Consider the following 13,024-nt stretch of genomic DNA (forward strand, 5'->3'; position numbering starts at 1 on the left):
TTTTTGTACATCAGCACATATTTTTAGTACACTTGGATAATAAAGATGTATACCGTCACATACTGTTAACGTTCAGGCCACTTGTAACTGTCTATACAGAGTGGTACTAGATAAAACCAATTTATTTGGTATTTTACCTGGTTTAAGGGTACTGGTATACGATTATTTTTATTATTATTTTTGTTTCTAATCCTTTTCCTAGCAGTTTGTTGCAACCATTTTTCAAAAATCATGTTTATACCCTTTTCCTAGTGCTTATACATTTTTAGAGATATAATTCTCTGTATTTTTACTTTTGTCTGAAAAGGGGACCTGAGTTATTTTGAAAGATTTTAATTGTTACTCTACTCGGCCAATAAGAGGTAATTTGTATTCAGCTTTTCATACAAGTGGGCCTTTAAGAGTATCTTTGTTCTTCTTAGAAAACTGTTCCGGAAAAGTCGGCAAGATATAGGTTGTATGGCCTCATGCACGCTGCAGCTCAAAGAAGCTGCTCTTACAGGTGTTTGAGCTGTTTTGTGCTTATAGGCTCTATGAACACTGTCTTAAAAATCGCTGCTTCTACAGGAGATTTGTGTTTTTCTTCCTAGAAGCAGCTCAATGTATGTCCATTTCTATATGCCGCCCTGCCATCGCGTGCGCACCGCCGGCGGCACGCTCGCGTGCTGGTCGGGACCCCCGTGAGTCTGGTCGCGGGTCTCGTGGACTCTATTGCCGCGGGGATACCCGCGATCGTCTCACGGGGTGGCTGAGCGGGGAGATGCCGTTGTAAACAGCATCTCCCTGTTCTGCCTAGCAACAAGTGACACTGATCTCTGCTCCATGTGATTGGAGCAGAGATCAGTGTTCACTAACACAAAGCCCAGCCTCCACAGTTGGGAACATGCCCCTAGGAACACTTAACCCCTACACTGCTGCCCCTGGTTAACCCCTTCACTACCAGTGTCATTTACACAGGAATCGGTGCATTTGTATAGCACTGATTGCTGTAAAAATGACTTGTCCCAAAAATGTGTCAAATGTCCGTGTCCGTCATAATGTCGCAGTCACAATAAAAATCGCTGATCGCCACCATTACTAGTAAAAAAAATGAATAAAAATGCCATAAAACTATCCCCTATTTTGAAAATGCTATAACTTTGGTGCAAACCAATTAATAATCGCTTATTGTGTTTTTTTTTTTATTTTTTTACAAAAATATATGTAGAATACGTATCGGCTTAAACTGAGGGGACATTATATATATATATATATATATATATATATATATATATATATATATATATATATATATATATATATATATATATATATATATATGAAATTTTTTTTGGGGGGGGATATTTATTATAACAAAAAGTAAAAAATAATGCATTTTTTTTTTCAAAATTGTCGCTCTATTTTTGTTTATAGCGCAAAAAATAAAAACCTCGGGGGATCAAATACCACCAAAAGAAAGCTATTTGTGGGGGGAAAAAGGACATCAATTTTGTTTGGGAGCCACGTCGCACAACCGCGTAATTTCAGTTAAAGCGACGCAGTGCCGAATCGCAAAAAGTGGTCTGGTCTTAAACCAGCAAAATGGTCCCGTCTGAAAGTGGTTAAGTTCAGCGTTCAGAGGCAGGGAAAAAACCCTTCTAACTTGGAGCTTTCTGGCAGAAAAACTCTAAACTATGTACAAAAACGCTGAGCGCTTTTTTGTTGTTTTTTTACACCAAGGGAATTGTGTTTTTTTTTTTTTTTTTTTTAAGCCCAGTGTGCATGGAGCCTTACTTTTCGCTGCCTGTTAACTCCCCTCCATTAGCCTATGTGTCAATGCACACTATGGGCATATTCAAGAGTTTACAGGTGGGGAAAAAAGCCCCAAAGGGTTGAAAAGTCCTCTAGTGTGCATGAACACATAGGCTAACATGCGGGGGAGTTAACAGGCAGAGAAAAGTAAAAGCTCAAAACCACTCAAACGTCTGTAGGAGCAGATTCTTTGATCTGAAGTGTGCATGACACCTAAATGTTTTCAAGATAAGCAGGACTTGTTCCAAAGCTTGATTGCTGAGAATTTAGATGTTAGTGGGTCACTTGTATATTGAACATTGCCCAGTTAAAAAAATATGCATAGTAAATGTATCCAGGATATATACATACGTTTTTGCTCTAAATGTCATTCTGGTTTCTAAATGTTTAATGGCAGGACAGATCATTGCAGCATTCAGAAGCCAGTCAGTCTCCTTTCAAAGTCCAGGTAGTATGTGCTACCATTCCATCCAACATGGATTTGCCTAGTCCTGTGTATAATGCCCATATGATGTAGATTATGCATCATAGTAATTTGCATTTGAAACATTTTAACTTGGTGATTGTAAAGTCTCCAAAATAGCCTATGTCACCGTGCTACCCTCTCAGCCAATGAGGGGAGTCCCAGCCAGCTGTCTCTCGTGCAACATCTCTGAATCTAGAGGGGTCTCAGGTAAGTGTTAGGGGGGCTGCTGCACACAGAGGGCTTTTTATCTCAATGCAGAGAATGCATTAAGATAAAAAAAAAACTTCTATCTTTACAATCATTTTTAAGGTGTTTTATTAAAAAAAATATATTTTCAAAGGTTACAGTCAAGGTAGATCCCAGTAACATTCTCGTTACAATAGATGAGAACAATCATTCACCAGTGCTTAAGTGCTTGTCAACACAAAGAGTATCTTGGCATTAGTTAAAGGCAGAAGCATCCCACAGTTGGTTTGTCACCGATATCCTATAGTAGTCATGCGTTCTAGCTTAGGTGATCGCTTAATTGGGCAGCATCCTTTCTTACATTTTTTTTTTTACAGGAATATATTTTTTTTTTTTTACTTTTGTTGTTCAGCTGTACCCTTTTGTGTCTGGTGGTTCTTAGGGCGGTTCCTCGCCATAACTCAGTCATCAAGTTAGAAAACTTAAGGGTTCGTGTTTTATGGGAGAATTAATTACTTTCATATTTCTGTTCAGCCTCAATTTACACCAGTGATTTTCTTGTTCGTAAATACTCCATTACCTGATTTAGCATTGCTGATCTTTTTATTTTTGAAAAGAGATGGATGAATGTGCAAGGCCTGATAATGGAGGATGTGCTCAGCGTTGTGTTAATACTCTGGGAAGCTACAAATGTGTCTGTGATCCAGGCTATGAGCTGACTCCAGACAAGAAAAACTGTGAAGGTGAGTATCGATGTAAGAGATCAAAGCTGTAATACATTAAAACCAGGCTTTGTAGACATTATTCAGAATATTTGGAAGAATATCTAGTAATATGTAGTATTGCGTTGATCTATTCCTTTTAGTTTCCTTGTTCAAAAGAACACAGGTGACAATTTTTTTTTTTTTTTTTGGTGTCTTTAAGGCCTGGTTCATACTAGTGGAATTTCAGATGTGACTTGAGTCACACAATCGCATGACAAGGGAAAGCACATTGTTTTTAGTGGTGTCTGTTCACATAAATGCGACTCAGCATGGAGCGATTTTGGAAAAGACTACTGTACTTTGGTGCGATTTTGAGCCCATAGGCTATGCAAACCTTAATTTAATGTGCCATCCAAGTAGCACTACATAATCTCACTGAAAGATCAAAATCGTATAGTAGCATCGTGAACCTAACCTAAAAAAATACCCCATTGACTCTGGGAAGCTGTGTTGTATGCATATTTCTCAATAGCCTAGCTTGTGATAGACACTGTTACTCTGGGCTTAGGGGCAGCCCGGGACAGTTTTAACAGCAAATCTTTTTATTGGTAAGAATATTTTACAGTTACTATTGCTGCTTTGTCTAGCTATGTTTTATCACCGTATGACAGTAAGGTGCCTCTACTTTTTATTTTTTATTTTTATTTTTTATGTATGACCATACTGGCAAACCATTTTAAGAAATCTGTTTTTAATATGTATTCCTAGCATAGCCAGCAAAACTATGGAATGTAATTGTTGAAGGATTAGTTCACCTTTTTGTAACATATCACACTGCTATTCAGAGTGCAACATGTTACAAATGCACTGGCCCCCACACTCGCTGTTACACTCTAAAACCAATGCAGCCATGCGGGGCTCTGCCTGCTAGGCCGCATTGTGCATTTAGTGTTCTGTCCTGACAGCCTGCTGATCGTTGTTACAATGCTTTTTAAAAAAGAAATGAATTTTATTTTATTTTTTCCTGCAACAAATGATTTTTATTTTTATTTTTTTATTTTTTTGTTTTTTTTTTGTTTTTTTGTTTTTTTTTTGGGTGGGAGGGAGAAGTGAACTTATCCTTTAAAACTTGAGTTAATGGTGTGAGATTTTCTTTTGTCAACATTCATTGTCTCCTTTTTCTTGTAGTTGCCTGTGGAGGTTTCATCACAAAACTAGATGGGACAATAACAAGTCCTGGCTGGCCAAATGAATATCCTATGAACAAAAACTGTGTATGGCAAGTGGTAGCTCCAGCACAGTACAGGATATCACTGCAGTTTGAAGTCTTTGACATTGAGGGCAATGATGTAAGCACAACAAATTAAAAGATTTGTTTTTGTCCTATTACGGTTTATAATTTCTTTTACCCACAATTTTCAATGCTCAAAGATTCTACTGTGCAAAAAAATAAAATAAATTAACCTCATATGATCATTTCTCTAGGTTTGCAAGTATGACTATGTGGAAATTCGCAGTGGTCTTACTTCAGAGTCAAAGCTACATGGAAGATATTGTGGCTCTGAAAAACCAGATGTCATTACATCACAAGGCAATGGTATAAGACTGGAATTTAAATCTGATAACACTGTGTCCAAAAAAGGATTTAAAGTAAACTTTTTTTCTGGTAAGGAAAATCATTAAATATTGTAGTTCTAAAAATAACACTGAAAAGCAGTCTGTTGCGCTTGCACATTTCTTGGAATGCATGCAGTGGCTATATCAGCAAAGATATTTAGACTGTAATGGCTCGTACACACGATCAGACTATCCGGCGGACTTGGAAAGATGTTTTGACTCAAAATTGTCGGGCGGACAATCCGCCCGTCTGTGTGCTAGTCCGCCGGACTTTTGAAATGAACGGACTTCTCCACATACTTAGAAAAGTCTGTTCATTTTGAACGTGGCTCCAAATAGAGGGGACTAGCGCATGAAGACAATCTTGCCGCCTCAGTCGGCGAGATTGACATGTCACTAGCCCCGTCACCTGGTATGGATTTAAAAGGGAAGCCCTACAATGAAAAAACTGTGTGGGCACCACCCCAAAGTCCATATCGGACCCTTATCCGAGCCCTGCGGCCGCCCCCCCCCCCACCCCAAAGCACCTTGTCCCCATGTTGATGTGGACAAGGGCCTCTTCCCGACAACCCTGGCTGTTGGTTGTCGGGGTCTGCGGGTGGGGGGCTTATCGGAATCAGGGAGCCCCCTTTAATTAGGGGCCCCCAGATACCGGCCCCCCACCCTGTGTGAATGAGTATGGGGTACCATGTACCCCTACCCATTCACCTGGGGGGAAAAAGTGTAAATAAATAAAACGCAACACAGGTTTTTAAAATTTATTCTCGTGGTTTCCTGTCTTGGGGTGGGGGGGGGGGGGGGGTTTCTCGCCGGACTCCTCCACTATCTTCTGCTCTTTTACTAGCAGAGGAGCCCGGCTTTCTTCTTCGTTGCCGCTGCACAGGGAACTTCTTCCGACTTCGGGGGAACTTCTTCCGACTTCGGGGAACTTCTTCCGACTTCGGGGGTCTTGTCCCACTCTTCGGTTCTTCTTGCCGGGCCTCCGCTATCTTCTTATAGCTTTTACTAGCGGTGGCCCGGTCTTCTGTCGCTGCTTCTTCGCTTCTTCTCCTCCCAATGGCCTTAGTCCAGCCCCTCTAAAGTCTGAAGGACAGTAAACTGGCCCTTTGTTTAGAAAGTTTGGAGACCCCTGCTTTAGTGTATTTCCAACTTATTTTATTTTTTCTCATTCAACCAGAAGGATAAATGAAGGAGAAAAAAACCTCAGATCAGCATATCCACACACGTGATGTGGATGCAAGGATCTTTTTAGACCATCTTCTATTGAAAGGAGTACACACTGACCAAATTTTGGCTGGTTTCTACCTTATTTGTGTAGCACGAACTCCCGGAGGAGCTGCTGATTTTATTGGGCTTACCGTTTACTTCTTGACCTCGTGTATGTCTAGGGGTTTCCTGAGGTTGATGGCCCAAGAATTTCAGAAACTGACACCAGATTCGCTTTAGGGATTTTTATTTGCAAAAAAGAAAATAAAACAGTCTCTCGATAAGGGTTAGAGGGTTTTGGGTAGAAAGTTCAGGTACTCTTGGAACTTAGCCAAAACATGTAGTCTCTCACTATAGCAATCCAGGGAATAGCCATTCACAACTGGATCGTCACCGTTATCGGATAGACCTCCTCTCGCTAGGCCTAGCAGCTGATAGAGTGCTCAGATAAAGCGAAGCCTCTGCCACAGACTTGCATATGGAATGGTTGAATAAAGTCTCTGCCACAGACTTGTTGAAAAACACTTGTAGTTGCTGAAGGATGTAGACCAATTTAGAGAGCCCTCATACGGTACCAGTATCTTGCAGCCGGCCCGGTGATACTGTATGAGTGTAGATTCACTTGGGGTCTTTCAACTAAGCCTCCAGGCTCTTTCTGAGAAGCCAGCCTTCAGCGTGGCCTTCTCCGGAAGAGCCCTCACCTGGTTACTTCTTCAGTTGCTGGGCCTCTCCACAGAAGACACGGCACCGGACCACCTCCGAATCCTCCCAGTTACTTGGCCTTGGGCTAGCCAGCCCCGAGACTCCAAATTGGATGGATTCGCACCCCAGGCCATGAGAGCCATGGGGGCTGGTCAGGAGGACCAGGACCAAACAAAGATCTTCTGGACCGGAACCCAGAAGCACGTGATGTCAGTACCTTAAGTACCCTCTCCCAGAATGCACAGCAGGATGATACAGCCACTGAGTTCATTCCGAGAAAAAGTGGCACTCAATGCACCCAGCTGAACTGCGTTCTCACACCTGCCAGCGATGACAGCGGCACCTATGGCCAAGCAGAAAACAGTGCAATCCAGCCAGACTGATACTGAGACCATAATTTGGTGTAATTAAACCCAAAACCAAACTGCGGTTTCAGGAATGTTAAATGGAGAAAAACACACAGCGCGTGCTCTTCAGGAGCCGGCGCTACATTTGCATATGTGTATAGATGGTTATTTGGTGCAGTATGCCAATGTGATGGCATGATCTTGGTTAAACTAGTAACCTTGAACCACACTGATGGGCACAGAAAATAGCCGGTTTTGTGGGTGCCACATTTTATAGCATTTTAAGGAGTGTTCTATTAACTGTTTAACACGGGTGCTCTAGCCACCATAGGTCATTCTTAAATGGCCACTTAATTCCTTGACTGATAGCGAGTATAGGGGTTAAAGTGGTTGTAAACCCTTACAGACCACTTTTAACTACAGGTAAGCCTAGATTACGACTTACCTGTAGGTGCAATAAATATCTCCTACGTGGTTTAGGAGATATTTGCAAAAAGGCATACGCCATAGACAGCAGCGCGCAGGCGCACTAGGAATGCGCCATAGATAGCGGCGCACTGAGCATGCCGCTAACGGCGATAATGCCAGTCACAGCGCCGGAGCCGCAATACCCGGAAGTCACTCCGGGATAGATGTCGGAGGAGAACAAGGGTCGCTTTGGGGGCTTCCATCTCTGGTAACTAGTTCATTATGCCTTTGCCTTACAGGGTGTATTTATTTTTATTTTTTTTTATTTATTTTTTTTAGCTTTACTTCCTCTCTTTAACAAGCAAATGATAACATCAGAGTTTGAGACTCAACAAAAAGGAGAAACGCCCCAAGGGATTGTATGGGTGGGGTTTAGAAATAACTCAATCCAATAGAAAAGATTAAGAAAAACTATATAACAAATTTTATTCATAAATTACAGTGCATCATAACAAAATACATGCAGTTACTCTTCCAGAGTGTGAGAAGGGAAACTAAAGTATAAGAGCACCGTCAGATACACTCCAAATATTCAACATGTTTCAGATTAATATTTTTGTATGCAATTCCTTCAGAGATTTCGAAGAGACTGCGATGTCTGACATGGAGACAAATTAAAGTACATAAATGCCATAATATTTACCATACCTACAATAAAAGCAAAGTCATACAGAGCATATGCCAAGAGATCAAACAGGAAATTCAAAGGAAGCTCAAACAAACTTACTGAGAAATTTTAAAGGCAGGGCGCTATTGATTAAAAGCAGGTGAACTCCAACACTTTGGTCTCCAGGCTGTTGCAAATGAATTATTTCAGGTAGAGCGATTATTGCTTAATTCAGGGGTAATTGTAGGCTCCAAATTATATCTAATGATGTCAAAAAGATAGGAGGCCAGTAGGAATCCCAACAGAATAGGAGAAATTTGTGCGATAAGCAGCCCAGGACGAGACAACCATCACTTTAAACCACGGCAAAGGGAGATTGGTGCAGAAGGTCGCTGTGTCCTCAAGGAGCAGCTGGGTGCGAGTGAACCCCCTAATATAAATGGCATATATAACGCACTTCATGATTGCAAATGCATCAAGATTAAACTAGCTAGTAAGTCAGTAAATGGGGGAGAAAGAGAAACCCCAAAGTATCCAAAGGCTAATCAACTATCAAAAATGACTGCTGAAGATAGATGGAACATAGGCTGAGACTGTAAACTAAATAGGTACAGATCTAATTCCAAGTTTTTGGGGCTGAAACAAAAGCACATATATGGCTGAGTCCATAGTATAGTGCCCAGGCTCTCCACTGAAAGGTAACACCAAAATAACTTAAAATGTATACTGGTCCAAAAGTTTCAATATGTATGAATGGTACCAACAGAGAGCTACTGGCGTTAAAATATATGCAGTCCTACTTCAAAGTACACAGCCATATAACTCCCCAAACAAACAGATACACCACACAACCCTTGCTACAATGTGTGAAGGTATTGCTGGTAGCAGATGCATAATGCTAATCAAGTATTTAAATAGGCACTATAAAGTTGAGACACCTCCCAGGAAAGGGCGGGTACTGAGTAACAATGATGACAGAGGAGGAAGACTCCCAAAGAGGGCATACCCCTGCTACCTCTGATCGACAATAGTGTCAGAGGCAACCAAAAGCACTGCTCCCCCGGCGGGGCAGCGTCTAACGTCACCACATCATAGGCGCGATGACGTCAGACGCCAGAGCACCGCCGACACGGAGGGTGCGGCCACAATTGCCCAGATACAGGGACAGCTCTGGTGTGCAAGTGCCCTCGGTGACCCCATACAGGGAGATAGAGGCCGGACGTTGCCCCGGGACACGCATGTATTGTCACGGGTCCCGTCCATGCCAGGGAACTCAAACCGATAAGCATCCAATCGGAGCAATGGAAAAGAGGTATCAAGCCTGGTGGAGGGCATATGAGTGCCAGAATTGTAATTTTAACATCACCAATCTGTAAATAAAAGGAAAAAAAGACTCCAGTGATTTGACATAACTCTAACACCGTGAAGAAAGAGCACACCTTTAACTGTGTATGTGTGCTCAATGTCAACCCTATGCTAGTTTTTCAGGAACGTTAACAAATTAACAGGACTTCAATTGCGCTGTGTGAAAGATCTGCTTTCGCGAGCAGCCCTACATTCACAGGTCAAAGAGTACCTCTGTTAATTGACATGAAGCCCTCATTTAGTTATGATCCAGCTTTTACTTATGGTGTAAAATTTCTTTCAACGTGTTCAAGCACTGGTGGATCTAAATACAGTAGATCGCAGTATCCAAATGCTAGACACAGATGTAACTGCTGAGTACAACTGCAACAACCAGCTAATCAACCAGTGCAGCTGCAGTATATAAACAGTTTTCAAGTCTGTGTGTGTGCCACTATTGTATGACAACTTATTAAAGCTGCATCTTCTTGTTTTACAGATAAGGATGAGTGTTCCAAAGAAAATGGAGGCTGTCAGCATGAGTGTATCAACACATTTGGCAGCTATATGTGCCAGTGCAAAAATGGCTACACACTTCATGACAATGGACATGACTGTAAAGAAGGTAAGGTCACTAAAATATCTCCATAACATATCTCCATGACGTCGCTCTGACGAAACGCGTAGGGCGTGGCCTAGGACGTGCACCTTACACTGCTATTCAAGCAGTAACGCCAGGCGGAGTATATTTCACAGCGATCTATCTTTTTTGGAATTTGTGAGTAAAACTGTTTTTAATAAACATAGTACGTTTTTACAACAATATTGCACCATGGTTGTACTTCTGTTTCCCTTCATGTACAAACGCTAAACGGACCATTCACGGAAGGAAGAGTGTAAAATATCCCCACAGCACAGCGGTGGCAGAGCCTCGAGAGAGCTGCACAGTGGCTCATACTGTGACTGCTTGGTTAACCCATTGAGGGTTTAATGTCTGGTGAGCGCATATATACATTTTTTCTCTAACACAGAGTGGCGCACCGGAGAGGAATTTAACCCTTGTTTTCACCAGTCACCTTGCTTCACCTTCCTATCTGATAAAAGTCTTATGCGTTTTTTCAGCAACTAGATGATGCGACTTTGAACAAATATTGTTATTTTTTTGGACATTATAACACATTTTGGATTGGACATTATATGATTTTTTTGATTTTTTTTGATGTTTTCACTTGGTATTTTCACAATGTCCTTTTGATTGTCACTTTTTAGAATATAAGTATTGGCTCATTTACGTGAGCTAAAGCACTTTTTGTCAAAGCACCTACATTTTTAGTTGTGATAGATTAGTTGTAATTTTTATCATATCATTTACCACACTTGTGCATAGTCATTATTTTTTACCACACTTGTGCATAGTTACTATGTAGGATAACGGATACACATTTCCATTTACATATAGCTTTAATATCACGTATACAGTGTATTGGTGAAATTCCCACATTGGGCTTCATTTTATGTAATTTGCAGAGTATTAGCATTTTTAATACACCATTTAGGTTTTAGCGCCAAAGCTTATTTTACTTTTCACTTTTCTCATACTATAGCACACACCTCTTCTGAAAATGGCTATCTGCCTTGCTGTTATGCTGTTCAATGGCTTTAGTACTTTTGAGTCACAAAGAAGGCTAGGATTGGCAGACCATGCATTTCTTTTGACAAAAAAAATTATATATTTTTACAAAGTTGTCACTAAATGATATATTGTTCAAACATGCCATGGGCATATGGGAAATGACACCCCAAAATACATTCTGCTGCTTCTCCTGAGTTAACTTTTTTTTTTTTGGCAGTCTAGCTGTGTACAGGACCCCAAAACCCAATCGCTGCCGTCAGGATGTCTTGGGACGTAAATTTTTGATTTCACTACTATCGTCTATCTGGAAAGTAGACACCCTAAGCTATTTTCTGAGAGGCATGTTGCGTATTTTGCAGATCTCGCCTTTTGTCAAAGCTTTGAAAAAAGAAAACCATTTCCCTTTTTCTTCATTTTCCAAAACAAATGAAAGCTGCAGAATACTCGCCATGCCTCTTGGCAAATACCTTGAGGTGTCTACTTCCCAAAATGTGGTCATTTGGCAGGGGGGTTGTGCTATCTTTAAATTTCAGGGCCTCCGAAACTGTGATGGGTAGTGAGGAAGTGAAATCGCCATTTTACGCCCTTAGAAATCCTGAAGGCGGTGATTGGTTTTCAGGGTCCTGTACGCAGCTAGGCTCCCAAAGTCTCACATGTGGTATCCTCGTACTCAGGAGAATTAGCAGAAGTAGGCATCATTCTGGCATAAGCACTTAAAGTCCAGCACTATACCAGTACATTGCTGGTCCATGTTGGGCATATTGTAATGTTCGTTTTTTTTTTTTTCATGCATCCTGTGGGCTGAACGAAAAAAGATTAATCGGTGGGCATGCCCACCATTAGAATACTGCCCTGCATTTACCCACTTCTAATGATGGGCATACATGCACCTTTTTTTTTTCTGTGTTGCTGAAATTGCCTCCTGACAGCGCTGGAGTTGCTGATTTACGTAACGTGAGCAAACCCTGTTGCTGGTTAAAAAAAAAAAAAAAAAAATACATGCTGCAGCTGAATGGCGTACCTGATACCATGGTAGCATTAAAATATTAACGCAATAAAACAATGTGTGCTAAAAAGAATAAAAAATACTGAAGCATGGGGGCAATCCACCCCTAATGTTAGGAGCAAATTGCCCCTCCAGCCCTGCCCCCATGCTTCAGCATATATGCTCCCTTTTATTTTATTTTTATTTTTTTTGTGGTGAAAACGCATCCTACAGTGGTGGTGCCACGCCTTCTACTTATCGTGAGAGCAAACCCTGTTGCTGTCAGAATAAATAAACCCGTGCTGCAGCTAAATGGTGTACCTGCAAAGCAAATACAAGAACACACAGTAAAAATAAAACATTATAGTTAAGCATAAAATACAGTAACTAGAGTGAGTTTAAAACTATTTTGGGCTTTATTATTCACTTTTTTTTTTTTCACTTTTATTTTAGCTGTAAATGTTGCAGATTAGGGTCTCGCAAAATGTGGGGACCTCATCTTTCGAGACCCTGTGTTTGTGTGCCCTACGACTGCAGTGCTGTACCCTACGCTAATACTCCACTAGTGTGTGTTAGCGACGGAAACATTCACCAATGCAGAGACAAGGTTGTTCAGGACAAGAGGGACAAAAGCGAGTGTCGCGCCTATAGCAGGGTTTTCTGCAGACACAATATCTTTGGGGTGACCTTTTGGGTAGAGGTACCACGGAGGACTTCTGGAAAATGCCTTTCATGCAGCCGGCTCACTGCATTTGCATCGGGAAGTTGGGCCACAGCACCATCTGGAAATAGTAGGGCTGTGATCTCTTCCTTCAATTTTAGGCAAGATCCAGTTCATCCTGACTATGGATGAGCTCAGACGTCTTCGTATGGAACACTTGCAGAGCCCACCAGAAAGTCAGTGCAGCGCTGCGCTAATCACAGGCAGTGAGACATTGCCCCGATGTGTGGCTGCAGAGATGCCTGAG

At 41.4% G+C, this 13,024-nt stretch overlaps 1 protein-coding gene across 1 annotated transcript in view; it reads left to right on the forward strand.

Moving 5' to 3' along the window:
• Positions 1–13,024, forward strand: part of TLL2 (tolloid like 2) — a gene marked incomplete in the record, with an annotated part of 245,251 nt that overhangs the window by 219,371 nt on the left and 12,856 nt on the right. The window contains 4 exon segments of the mRNA XM_077454363.1: positions 3,061–3,186; positions 4,336–4,496; positions 4,633–4,813; positions 9,938–10,063. Coding sequence (XP_077310489.1) covers positions 3,061–3,186; positions 4,336–4,496; positions 4,633–4,813; positions 9,938–10,063 — 594 coding nt within the window.

This window comes from Lithobates pipiens, unplaced genomic scaffold, assembly GCF_037356315.1.
Source record: "Lithobates pipiens isolate NorthernLeopardFrog02 unplaced genomic scaffold, aLitPip1_a1.2 Scaffold_25, whole genome shotgun sequence".
NCBI classification, from domain to species: domain Eukaryota; kingdom Metazoa; phylum Chordata; class Amphibia; order Anura; family Ranidae; genus Lithobates; species Lithobates pipiens.